At 40.0% G+C, this 14,429-nt stretch overlaps 1 protein-coding gene across 1 annotated transcript in view; it reads right to left on the bottom strand.

Annotated features, from left to right (window-relative positions):
- tmem232 (transmembrane protein 232) overlaps window positions 1–14,429 on the bottom strand; it is an 85,987-nt gene that overhangs the window by 51,180 nt on the left and 20,378 nt on the right. The window contains exons 3-5 of the mRNA XM_073068208.1: window positions 12,818–12,977; window positions 11,499–11,610; window positions 7–112 (exon numbers count right to left, since the gene is read on the bottom strand). Coding sequence (XP_072924309.1) covers window positions 7–112; window positions 11,499–11,610; window positions 12,818–12,954 — 355 coding nt within the window. The 5' untranslated portion in view covers window positions 12,955–12,977. The remainder of the gene's footprint in view (window positions 1–6; window positions 113–11,498; window positions 11,611–12,817; window positions 12,978–14,429) is intronic.

Below are 14,429 nucleotides of genomic sequence, written 5' to 3' on the forward strand. Positions count from 1 at the left end.
ACTTACCTTCCTGAATTTTACCTTTACACTGAACCAGCAAAGCTAGCTCGGTCCAAGCTACTGATAGATTTACATGATCTCCTGAGCCCATTGTACTCAGGCCAGCTTTGCGCTGAGGAGTGAAGAAAATCAATTAATGTAATTGTCTATAGCATTCAGTATTTACTACTTTTGTAATCCAGTCACTAAAAGTAGTGCATTACAGTGAGTAAAACAAGGCAAAGCTTATGACTATGATATTAGTTAATAAAACTCCTTATCTATTGAGTATATTCATATTTTTAAATTTTGTTGCTGCTATTCAGAGATAATGGGACATCAGATGGACTAAGAGTTTTATCTTGTCTGTGTTTAATTAATTTAAGTATTCACCTGGCAAATCTTAATTAAGGTTATTGCACTGACAATACTGACAATTGTTCCAGATCAAACAAGGGCTCTGCAGCATATTAGTACTTCAAATTGTTTTAAATTAATTTTGCTCACCAAACTATGTTGAATACCTATACTATCACTATAATGGTGGAAGAGATCAATACCATTAATAAAAAGACAAAACCATACAATTAACACAGTAAAAAATAAAAAGAATTTTCCAGATCAGGTTGATTGTTTTGATATCAATGCTCTGAGGAACAGGGAGCACAGAAAAACAAAGAAATTTATGCAAGATAACATGAAGGCATGTAAGTGGAATACAAGTCTTATTTATCAATCATTGAATAAGGCAGTCAGCAAGGATGCAACCTACTAGAAATGCTGATTCAAGCTATTTGTCATTGGACAAGGTTCTCAGATTAGGTTGGATAGTATTGCAAATGTTAGACTTCCACTACTTAAACAAAATATTTAAGCTTTTTGTAACTGAATCCTCAAAGTGAGCAACCAAACTTCACAAAGGGATGAATGAACTCTTCTCGGGCTTCCAGCTGGGTACAGGTATAATGGTACAGGATCCAGCCACGATGGCAGAGTTTGTCTTTGAAGCGTTGATTATAATCGATATCTGCACCCGGCCGGACGCCTCAGAAGAGTTCATTCGTCATATATGCTGGGAAAACACCTGATATTTTTTCACAAAGGGATGTTTAATTCTGTACCTCTGCTCAATCTGTATAGTATAAATAATCAAACAAAATTTATAAAACATCATAAATGAGAACTATTTTGCAATTCATAATTATGTGTACCATTAGCACCTTTCAGAACTGCAAATAACAGATTTATTGCCTAAAAATTCACTTCCATACATTAACTAGTTTTCACAGCCTTCTGTCAGATTTCTGAAGTCATAATTTTTGTCACTCCTTGTGACACTAAAAAACACTTTGTTAATGCATTGGGCATTCCTATAAGCTGTGCTTATATATTTCTCCTATTCCTTTAGGAGACAACTACAGTGCAAGTCATCCATTCAACAGTTTATTTTTATGACTTTCCTTCTATCACTTAACTTTAATTTCAGACATTTCTCAATTTGTTTTGCATGTATTTTAATTAATTTCAACTTCTTGTTGTCACAACTGGACATTCCTATTAGTTAGCCCTGGACCAGCACTTACAGATTAGCTTCACAGCCCCTTTGCTGAGTGAAACCCATAGTTCAGCTTGTAGTAATCTCACCCATCAGAAAGTCATCAATTCAAATCCCATTGTGAAAACGAGACCAAAAGTCCTCGGAGTTGTATGGTGTACCTTTATTAGCATCATACATCTGAAAAGTTAATGATGGGGGGTGAAACTGTGTAAATGCAGTTAATCTGCAAGAAGCTTAGTGTTAATCTCCAATGAGTCATTTTTGGAAAATTCAGTCCAACACTCCTTCACCTATCATTTGGCATCAAAAATAGCTTTGCTACACTCATATGGAGCACAGCCAAATAAATATGAGTCATATGTTCATACATCAACAAAATCACTGACCACTTACAGGATGAGGAGATTATTGTAAACATTTGTATTGTACTTAAATGAGGTGAGCCGAGTGTTCACTATTAGAAAGCCCTACCTTTAACCAGATAATGGCATGCAAGGTAAGGTAGACACATCAGGTTAGGACTCACCATCCATGGTGTCTGGCCAGATTTAGCAACACTACCAGTTGTCTCCTAGCTCCTAATCACAACACATTCCCATTTCCAAAAAGTTGCACGAGTGATTTTCCTTTTCTCATAATGAGTTGGAAATGATACCGCTAAGACTGGAAGTTCAGACTGCGTGGGTGTTGGAGAAAGTTCATGCACATTAGTTACTCCAGGCAATACAGTTGTTCATGTTTGTCATTAATTTGTATTTTCAGTTCCTGAGCTCTGTCACATCTCAGCTATGTACATCTGGTCAATGTATGTGAGCTCTCAGTACTATGCTGAGTTAAACCATGGAAGACCCATTCTGCTAACTAGTCCCAACAGCTGGGCTGATCAGAAGCATTTGCTGTCTCTCACCCCACCTTGCCTGAAAACTGAGGACTTGAATCTTGATGCTAAGGATGATGGTAAATGTAAAAAAAATCACGGGGACATTGGTTAAAGAGGTGTTCTTTGTTTTTGCTGATAAGGACTTGGTAGTTTGTACTCTTGCTTGTAGCTCACAAGCTGTGAGTTGCAGCCCCACTCTGGAATCTTGGGTGCAACAGTCTGACCCAATGCTACTTTGCCACATTACACCAGTGAGTAAGCTTCAAAACATGTGATCATTTTAAAAAATTGTTACATGTACTGAAATACAATGAAATATTTTAGTGTTCATGCCATCCATTCCACACGAGTATATTGAGAGAGTACAAGAAGAAAACAAAACAGAACGCAGAACAGCGTTGCAGTTACAGAGAAAGTGCACTGCAGGTAGACAAATACAGTGCAAGGGCCGTGACCAGGGAGACTGCAAGATCAAGAGTTTGTCTTCATTGTATAAGAGTTCCATTTCAGGTCCTTATATACAGCAGGAGGGGTTCCTTGATTATGTTGGATGGACATTCTGAGGTTATGGAGGGTGCAACAGAAACACAAGAGATTCTGCAGATGCTGGAAATGATGAAGGTCTTAGCCTGAAATAGATTATTTTGAATGCTTTTCTTTCCTGTTTAACTCCTCAGATTACTGTTGAGAGAACTGTTCTCAGGAGCCTCTTTGTATTCTCATCCTGACAACCCCAAAGTTCCCTGGCATTTCTAAACAATTCTTCTATGGTCTCACAAACTGTTGCTTCTATTACAGATACTACCCCTCAACCATCAGGCTCTTGAACCAAAGGGGATAACTACACTCAACTTCACTTGCCTCATCACTTTAATGTTCCCACAACCCACGAACTCGCTTTCCAGGACTCTTTCTCTCATGTTCTATGTATTTATTGTTTATTTATTTATTATAGAAATACCTATCCAGGAGTCTCTTAAAAGACCCTATTGTATCCGTCTCCACCACTGTCGCCAGCAACCCATTCCATGCACTCACCACCTCTCTGTGTAAAAAACTTACCCCTGACATCTCCTCTGTATCTACTTCCAAGCACCTTAAAACTGTGCCCTCTCGTATTAGCCATTTCAGCCATGGGAAAAAGCCTCTGACTATCCACACAATCAATGCCTCTCATTATTATTATTCATTTTTGTATTTGCACAGTTTTGTGTCTTTTGAATGCCCAAGTTGGTGCGGACTTCCAGTGATTCTATTGTGGTTATTATTCTATTATGGATTTATTGAGTATATGTGCAAGAAAATTAATCTTATGGTCATACAGTATATGGTGACATATATGTGCTTTGAAAATATATTTACATTGATCTTCTTGAGTGCAGTACCTGGTGAGTATATCCAGCAGGAAGTTTTTACATCGCCCTTCTATTACTAAACAAATCACTCGGTGCTAATAGCTCTTCTCCTCTGTACTGCAGTGGGCAGCATGATGGTGAGCTGGTAAACAGTACAAGACACCTGCATCCAATCCCTACCTCTGGTGCCGTCAGGTGGAATCGGCACAAACTTCCTGCGACTGTCTGGTCTTTCTCTAGTTGCTCCAGCTTCCTCCTCTGCATCCCAAAGGCCATAAGACATAGGAGCGGAATTAAGCCTTTTGGCCATCAAGTTCACTCCACCATTTGATCATGACTGATTTATTATCCTTCTCAACCCCATTCTCCTGCCTTCTCCCTGAAACCATTCAGATTGGTCGGTTTATTGGGGTGCAGATCTCGGACAACCTCACCTGGTCCGGGAACACCACTGGGATTGTGAAACGAGCCCAGCAGAGATTGCTCTTTCTGAGGAAACTTAAACAAGCATCACTCCCCACTAACATCTTAACTACATTCTACAGAGGCGTGGTTGAGAGTGTGCTGACCTTTTGCATCACAACCTGGTACTCCAGCTGCAGTGCTGCTGACAAAAAAGCCTTGCAGAGGGTGGTTAGGGGAGCAGAGAAGGTTATTGGGGTCTCCCTACCTTCTGTCCAAGACCTCTTTCAGAGTCAATGCCTCTAGAAGACACAGTACATCATTAAAGACCCCTCACACCCTCTCCATGAACTGTTTCTTCTTCTGCCGTCAGGCAAACGTTACAGGAGCATCAAAACAAAAACCACAAGGCTACTAAACAGCTTTCTCCCACAGGCAGTCAGACTGCTAAATAGCTGCTCTACCTGACTCTGCTTTGGACACTTTTAACTTGCACTGGACACTTATAACTTGATTTTAACCGACATGTGGCTGTTGTGTTTTACTATTTATTGTTGTTTTTACTATTTGTTGTGTTTGTTATGCTATGATTGCACTTGCCCCTGGGAAACGCTGTCTCATTCTGCCCTGAAGAGCTGATGTATGGTTGGAATGACAATAAAGTTTTTGAATGAATCTTGAATCAGAAAGCACAAGGGCTTAACAACTCTTGATTAGAGAACAATTAACAAATGCAGGTGGACGGCAGGCAGGGCCCATGATGTTAGAGACTTAAATCCTTTTCCCGGAATAAAGAGTACCAGTGATCTCCCTGATGCTGTGAGGCACAGGCTGTGAACTGTGGCACAGATCAACCAAAGTCAGCTGGAATGATCTGGAGTTTGCTGAGCTCAGGGTCACTGTAATCTTAACTCTACAGATAAAGCGTTCCATTGCTTGGCCCTTGCTGACCCTGCAGCTGGTCACGGCAACCACTGCCCTAGCAAACATAACCTCCAGGTACGTGGGCCATTGTAGGGTTGGAGACTTTCCCTGAATGGCTTTAGAGGCTAGAGTCTGCAAACACATTCCTTTATTCTTGGTCTCCTTCCCCCCCCTCCATTCGTTTCTTTCATCTCTGACATCTTCGACATCTTTCAACTTCAATATTCCATTCTTGACAGAGACCAACTCCTTCTTCGAATGGCTCACTGACCAACACTTCTCTTTCATCATAAAAATTATCTCGGAGGGTTTTCAAATCCAGGGCAGCATAGTGGAAGTTCATGCTAGGATCCTGTAGCCTCTTTTGAACATGGTCAATGCAAATGAGTACTTTGTTCCAAAATCCGAACAAAATCAGAAAATCGTAAATCAACATGCGGTTGTACAGCTGTCTCGCGTCACTTTTTGTTTCACTTGTCTCGTTTTCATTGTCTTTCATGTCCTGGAGAACTTGAAGTATCTCCTCAAGGTTGACAGGCTTCACTGCTTCTGTCCTTGCACTCCACCTGGTTTTGGACTCTGACTTAACAACCACAGGCACGGTGTTTTTGAGTTTTTCCCAGTGCTGTGTTGAACGAGAGGAAAACACATAGAGAGCTTCGATGGTTCCAAAAAATGTGACCATCATTGTATCCTGCTTAGCTGCATGTACACCCACCAAGATGAGTGAGTGATTGTCGCAATTCACGAACACTGCCAGGTTGTTTTTCCTCACTTACTCTTTGATGAACACCACCTCTGTGTCCAGCCACCACAGCAGCATTGTCACAGCACTGTGACCAACCATCTTGTAGCTCCATTTTGTCCTTCTCTAGCTGTTTCAAGATGTCTTCAACCAAGCTCTCAGCATCCTTCTGGCTTATCTGGATAAAACCAAGGAAGGACTCTCTAACATGTACTGTTTTCCTCTCAAAATCAACTTCTACATACCTCACTACTTCTGACATCTGCTCACTGTGTGCCTGATCAGGAGTCAAGTTGAACATGAGACCATAGTGTGGTAAACTATGTAAACCTGTCTGGACACGCCCCTCTGTTGACTGCTCCTGTGGCTCCTCCCACAGACCCCTGTATAAAGGCGATTGGGGCACTGCTCCTCCCTCAGTCTCCGAGATGTTGTGCTCCCTTTTGCTGCTGATAAAAGCCTATCGTTCACTTCCCGTCTCCGAGAGTTATTGATGGTGCATCACATAGTACATAGTACTTGGCTTTACTCAGTAAACTCTGGTGAACAGTGGATGTCATCACATGGATGAATTCGTTCTAGACACCCGGCAAAAGATAAGACGTGGATGCAAGATGACTTTCCATATGAGTGAGGTGTTCTTTTATGACAAGGTCAAAGATGGCCAGTATTTCGGTAACCCAAGGAAATTTCCCACATTGGAGTCATCATCTAGCCAAAGTGACTCCCTGTGTCCTAGCAAAGCCAGGTTCTGAGTTGCAAGGAATCTTATGCAGTGAAGGATTCTCGGTAAGCTATCATACCACTTCTGCTTTTCCTTCTTAATCGGTGACTCAAGTACCGCATCAATGACTCCTCTGTTTCCAGCTAAATTTCTTTCCATTTCTTTCCACTGTGTGAAGCATTCCCGATGATTCTTGGCATTTTCATGAACACTTCCTTTCAGGCGCTTTCCATTGGTTGAATCCACTTTCCTGCTCCAATGAGGATTGACGGTCTGACCAGAAATAGAGAAGACAACAGATACAAAATGCAGACCTTTTAGAAGGTGAATAGACCAGCCTTGAGCGAGTCACTTCCTCGCCATGACCATTTCCCAATTTCCTCTTGAACCAAGTTTTGTTCATTGAGTGGTTATTTGTTGGTAGGAAAGGCCCCTCACTGTTCTGGAAATACTTCGAACCCAGCTTTATTATTTCTGTTCTCAACGCATCAGGCAGAATTGCTTTTCCAGTGTCCTTGTTGAACTTCAGGAGTCCAATGTCATGCTGTTCAATCACTCCTGGTATGACAGTTCGAGGCTCTTTGACACCATCCAGTTCACTAGGTTCAGTGTCGTCAGGTTCAATCTCATCAGGTAAAATCTCGTCAATAAACTCAGCATCACCATCACCATCAAGACCCCTCCTGTCATGTCCACGTTCTCCGTGGCAGTCTCACTCTTAATCTCATCATACTCAGATTTATCTGACTTGACTTCCTCCTCGGCTTGTGACGCATTTGTACTTGATCCACCTTCAGATTCTAACAAACTTGTAGCAGGTGCAGGCGACTCCATGGAATGTGTTGAACTACTTGTTCTGAGCTTTTCAAAGAAAGGCATGAAGAACTTGCTCGACTTTTTGGCTTCCTCCACCTCCAATTTTCGTCTCTTCTGTCCTTCAGCTCCACTTTTCTTCTTCCTCGTGAAGAAACAGTTCATGGTCTTCTTACACAATGCTCTGAAATAAGGCCATCCTAGTGCTTCTCACCCATGATAATCAAAGACAGATCATACATCTGAAGAAAACTCTTTTTTCACTATCCAAGGATGGCTTGTCTGACTTTAATAGAAACTGCTCAGTAGCGCCCCCCTTCAAATGGCACCCAGGTACCCGCCATACCTTAGATACGCCACTGTACAACTGCAATGATTCTTATGGAATCACAACAGAATGGTGAAGAATGTTATTGGGAGATGCACAGAGAATGCAGTATCTCAGACCATGGGGTTACAAACAATCTGCCGGAAGCACTTAATGGGTTGAATAGCATCTATAGAAGGAAAGGACTTACCAATACTTTGAGCTAAAACCCTGCATCTGCAAGATAACCAGTGTAAAGGGGGGGGGGGGGGAGGAGTGGTGAAATTAGAGCCAGAAGCACAGGGTAGCTTCCTGCAATGAGGGCTTTTCTGAATAGGTAGTACTGAAGAAGAGGTGCTGACCTCCTGAGAGATCAGCCCTTCCACAAGCATTAATTCCAATGGAGTTCTCCCAGGAGGCAGCTGACAACACATAATGAGCCACATAATAAAACTGCTTGCACAATATCCAGGCCTGTAACACTATATATAGTGAAGTCCCACAAGACAGCATCTTGGTCCCTAACAGCAACAGATTGCTCTCTGAGAAATGCTTCCTCCTTTTCAAAGCTTCTCTCAAGTGTTTCAACAGGTCATTCCTTAACATTTCCAAAGATGTTGCAGCTTAACGGGCAGACTCCTTTTGAGAGATAGAGGGATGATGTCAATTGGTACAGGAATGTGTTGATAGGCATGTTGAATTTTCAGGACCTCTGCAAGTAACCATTTAAGGGACTCAAAGCTTGCCTATGCATTTGCACAAAGACGCGATCAAATTCTCATGTCTAGGTTGTACTAACATGAATGCGCATGCATTAACAGGTTTAGAACTCCTATTCAGCAACAATACAATCTCTAGGCAATCATCTGAGATGAGCAATAAACTCAGACCCATTTATTCTTTCAAATACTTGCAAATTAAAAAAACTAACCAGCACTTGCATGTTCCTCTGTAAACCTTATTCTTCCAAATAATTACTTGTCTTCAAATGACTCATTGTTAAGAAACCAGAGCACTTGGGAAATCAACTGAATAGCAAAGGAAATCTTGGTGTAAACAATATTATTAATTACCCTTTTTAATATTGTTTTGGCAATGATCTTTGGATGCTGATTGTTCAGCACATTCTCTGCATTGCTGTTATGCAAAGCAAAGCTGAGCAGAGTATAGCAAGCCTCCAGCTAGCCTAGACAATGAAAGTATTTTCCTAAGCAAATGCTGGCAGCTCAGCGAGATCCATGGGCAAGGGTGCATTTCTGTCCCATAGGCAAATACGTGTATGTGTGTATTGAGTATTTCAGTAATATTTGTGTAAATTTGTAATATTGTTAAGATGGCACTACCAAAGATGTACAACAGCTAACTGGTAAATCATAGGGCAAGAGAATTGACTAAAGACATTACTTATAACATCTTTCATGAAGCAAATTGGGGTGAACTATCGCCGCAGACAGTGAGAAGGCAGGCAGAGGTGAGGCTGGTTCAAGGAATGGGCTGGTTTGCTGGGGCATTCTGAGGTACAACATATTCATGTTCGAGCCACCAAGGACGCAGACGGAGTTCGCATAGCTATCGGAGATGGAGTGAGTCATTTGGAGAAGAGTTGATGCGGAAGAGTTTTGATGCCCGCCCACCTAACCTGGGTGTGAGGCTGGATTGCTCCAAGTGTTGGGCTGATTTGGTGAGATCAAGAATGGCTTCCTGCTGGGTGGCCCAGCCATATTGTGACACCTGGATTCTGGTCCTAGAATGCGGCACCACCTGGTGCTTGGACAACTTAAACATCGGTGCAGATGGACTGGAAGCCCGAGTGTTGAGTACAGAGGTGAGAGTCAGGCTGATTTTCACACGCTCTCCTGTGAATGTTCATTTTTATCTCTGCAGCGCCGAGGCTGTGACGTGCCACTGGTGTGAAAATTGGGGACCAAGGCTCTGGGAGCAGATCAGGGATTCATTCCGGTTCGGAATGCTATTGGCTTGCTTCAATTGTTTGCACAATGTGTTTCTTTCTCTCTTTCTCTCTGTGGTGATTTTTAGTCTTTTTATTTTAAGTGGGTTATTTGAGTTTCTTGCTTTGTGGTTGCCTATAAACAGAAAAATTTCTAAGGGTATAATTTATACATTCTTTGATATGAATGTGCTTTGAATCTTTGAATCTTTTAAATATATTTTTTGATTAAGCATTCTCCATTATACTGGAGAAAAGATAACTCCTGTGGGAATCAGGAGTTAAATACAACAATGAAATACAAAAATCAACGAGCCACAATGGGCTTGTATGTGGTAAAAACAGAAAGGCCAGCATTGTGGTGGCATGATTGGCTCAGACAACAATAACTTGATTGGAGATCCATCCATCATTTGCATGCCACATCCCCTGTAACAGAGTCAACTAAAAGCAAATTAAGAAAGATACTGGATGATGCCAGAACTGTCTCCATGCTATACATCATGAACTGTTGCTCAACAGAGGGCAAACAAGTATTGGTGCCAACCTGTGTGCCTCTGGTTGGAAAGCATATTGGACCAAGGAAAGGTCATGCTGCTCAGAGGAATCGTAAAAGTAACAAAAGCAGTGGTCCGACTACAACAGTTTTTGTTGGCAACGTATTTGAGAAAGCTTCTGATATTTTCATCAGGCAGTTACTTGTGACATGTGGCTTGGTTTTGAGCTGGTAGAGAATTCAAGGAGCTTCAGGAAAGTTGCAAGCATTCAGTTTTTGTGAGCAAAACCAGAATATTCACAAGAAACTAGAAGAAGGCGAAGAAAGGAAGAACAAAAAGTTGAAAAGGAGAAGGTGGTGTCAAAGCTGTCATACCACCTCCTGCAGTCTCAGAGTCAATTCCTACAACCACCACAGCGGAAGCTCCAGAACCTGAGATTGTTTTTACAACCACAAGTCTCCCCTGCCAAGTTAAGTGATTCCCCCTTGTCAAGAAAGACATTATCCCACAAGAATAAAAAACTTCTACAGCAATTAAATCTTTCGGCCTGAATGGGTCAATTTAAAATTTACTATGCTCTGGATGCTTATAAAGTAGTTGCATTATATAACATACAGTATATGTAGTTGAGATGCTTTCTCCATTGATTTGGAAATTATCGCTAAGCAGTGAGGAGTGTTGCGTATTTAATATTTCAGTAATATTTGAGTAGCATTGTAAACATATTTTGGTTAAGCATTTTTTGATTTTACATAATGTATTTCAGGTTATCTGTCAAAGTATGTTAATGGCATATGTCATTACGCCACCATGTGACACAGTATGCGTGTGCCTCACTTAAAGTGACCCTCTGGTTCTCCTTTCAATTAATTTTTTTAATGTTTTGGAATATGTAAAATATAAAGAATTACTTGAAGTTAAGATAATGCCACATAGGACCTCAGTAAATTAAAATGCAAAAATGCTGGAAAGACTCAGCAGGTCAAGCAGCACCTGAGGAGAGAGAAGCAGAATTCAATAGCCTCCTTGGTTCAGTGATAGACCATGGACCTGGAATATTATATTCATTTCTCTGTACAAATGCTGCCCGATCTGATAGCTCTTTCTAGTATTTTCTGTTTTTTTATTAGTTTGTATTTCCTACTCTTGCAGTTTTCCTTTAGATTTATTTACAAGTTTTATGCTTTTTGAAATTTTAATTTTTAGTTTGACAAAGTGGAAAAACCAAGCAACGCATAAAATGTGAGTTACCCCATCCATTCAGCTATGTTAATAATTTTTACAATTAACATGCCAAAAAAGTAATTAAAGTTTTTATACCAACAACTGATGTTGTTTTCTTTCTGTTTGATTATGAAGCTAATACCTTATTTCTGGTGAGCATTTTCTTAGCCATGTCAATCAGTCGTTCCTTTTCTTTTTGCATTTTTGCAGACTTATATTCAAGGACAAATTGTTCTGTGACTTCAAAGAGGGGTCTGAAATAAATGAAAAAATAGTATATTGTAAACCGTAGTATTACGAGCAATTGATAAATGCGCAGTCACTGACCTGAAACATTAGCTCTGTTTCTGTTGCCACAGATACCCACTGACCACTGAGCATCAGTAACATTTTCTGATTCTTTATTTCAGAATTCCAGAATCTTTTTTTTCTAAATCTATTATGTTTTCCTTAATATGCCTGAAAAAAAAACTAACTATCCCCCGATCCTCATCCACAATTCTCTTACATAATGGCTGATTCAATCCTGGCCTCAAAGCCATTTTCCCTCTCTCCATGCCCTTTGACACTCTTGTATTTTGAATGGCTGTCAACATCTGTGTTTATTTCTATTTGTGCCATTTACTCAATCTTGTTGCAATGACTGTTGCATTCAGATAAAGAGACTTTAATTTTACCTTATCACTTATCCTTACTCTGATCTTCTGTTGATGTATTCTTGCTTGTTTGCTCTGTCCCTTCTCAATACACTCTAGTCTTCATTACCTCTATCATCATCCAGCAAGATAACCCTCACCTAAAGCCTTATCTTCTATTTTTAGGTTATCTTATCTCCTTTCTATCCAGGTTTCCCATCCCAGTAACATTCCAAATTAAACTCCCTCCAACAGGGCAATACCAGATCCACCTCCGTGGAAATTCACAACTGTGTCAACACAAACAGAAATCTAATAAGTACTATTTCAAGAGGGAATATATAAAATGTCAGTGTGTATTCACATCATAATTGCAATAAATTGGAGAAACAATAGGTGGTATGATAGTGTCGTGTTTAGCACAACCCTACTAGAGCACCAGTGTCCCAAGTTCAATTCTTCCACTGTGGGGAGTTTGTTCTCCTTGTGATGGGTGTGGCCTTCCTCCAGGTGCTCTGGCTTCCAGCCACATTCCAAAGACCTATGATTATTTGGTTAATTGGTTAATGAGTGTAATCGGGCAGTGTAGGCTGGTTGAGCTGGAAGGGTCTGTTACTATGCATCTACAGTATAATTTTTTTAAATTGGAATGCTCACTGTATTCTGTTTAAGGATGATCAAAAAATTGTAATACACAATCAAAAAGTGCATCATGAAGCGCAAACCAATAATAAATAAATATGTTTCATTTACTTTGTGCTGAATTGTCATATATTTGGCCATCATATTTGACATAGCAGTATAAACACTTAAAGTGCAACTTAACGTTTTTGCGACATCCTTTGAATAGCGAGACTTCGAGGTTTCTTGAGCCATTTTCGCAAGTCTAGCCTCAAGCAGTAGGTGATCATTTTGGGAAATTATGCCAAATCTGTGCACGATGGGTATCTTCAATATCGGCATCTTTACAGATGTAAATGTCAAATCTATGTTCACAATAAATGCAAAACAGAACATTAGTAAAATTATACAAATACAGCAGGGAATACTACAAACATAGTCGTATTGCATGGATTAACTTCAATCTTTTGAAATTATATTGTAAATCCTGACTAAAAGCAGGCAACCACTACCATATACTGAAAATCACAGTGGACTAACATAGAATAATAGAGCAATAACACACACAAAACGATGGAGGAAATCAGCAGACCAGGCAGCATCAATGGAAAAGAGTACAGTTAATGTTTCGGTCAGAGACCCTTCAGCAGTGGCAGCGAAAAGAAAACATAAAATTGACATACTATTTTAAAAGATTCCTAGCTTTCACCATCATTCATTCATATAAAAAATTAATTGCTGAGTTCTTGGTTGAAGCTGCCATGGAGATGTGACTGGTGCATTTATGGCTGCTTTGAGAAAGCTGTCAGAGCCTTACAGAACCCCTTGTCATCGTAGACATGGAGATGAAGGAAAACATGAGGGGAGGAAGGAAGACATCTTCAGTATGCCTGACATATCTTCTACCCGTAATTACTTCATCACATTATCACTTGTGCAGTGAGTTGTGTACAAGGGCTGCAGCAGCTAATAGGGGGATCTAGAAATGTTTTATTTATTTATTACATTTTTAAGAGAATTACATAGAATGAATAGAATGTTAGAATAGTAAAAAATAGTGAAAAAAGTGAAAAAAATTAATACTAGCCCTCCCCCTCCCCTTAACCCTCCCCCCCTTAAACCCTTATATAAAAAAAAACAAAAGAAAGAAAGAAAAGAGGAAAAAAAAGAAGATTGCCTGGATATTGGAGGATCCCCACATGGTCCATGGAGTTCAAAATAATTTTAATTTTTATTTTCATCAATTACTTTATAATTTTATCTTCAAAGGACCTATATATTTAATCCTATCTTTTGTAGATAGGGGTGCCAAATTTTCAAAAATATATCATATTCATTTCTTAAATTATAAGTAATTTTTTCAAGTGGAATGCAGCTATTTCATTATTCCAACAATCCGGGATCTAGAAGTGTTGTTAGGAATACACTAATGGATAAAAACAAAGACTGAGAGATGTAAATAACATACGTCCTTAAGTTACCTCTTCGTCTTGATCTGCTGGAGAGTTTGCTCCTAATGTTTGACAAACTTCAAATGCAAGACATAGCTTGTGCCCCGCCCACAGAGTGCCAATTCATTATAGCTCTACATAAACAGAAGTAAGTAAACTGTCCCTTGTAGCCTGCTAGGCTATTTATCAAAATAATAGCTATCTTGCACCTCAGCACCATTTTCCAATACTATCACCATTTTACTTGATTTTCTTAATATCCAGTAATCAATCAATCTTTGTTATCAATCAATGAAACAATTGAGCTTCCAGGGATTAAGAATTTCTTGCTGAGCAAAGATATCTTTCCTCATCCCAGTCCTATTT

Source organism: Hemitrygon akajei, chromosome 2, assembly GCF_048418815.1.
Source record: "Hemitrygon akajei chromosome 2, sHemAka1.3, whole genome shotgun sequence".
Lineage (NCBI taxonomy): Eukaryota > Metazoa > Chordata > Chondrichthyes > Myliobatiformes > Dasyatidae > Hemitrygon > Hemitrygon akajei.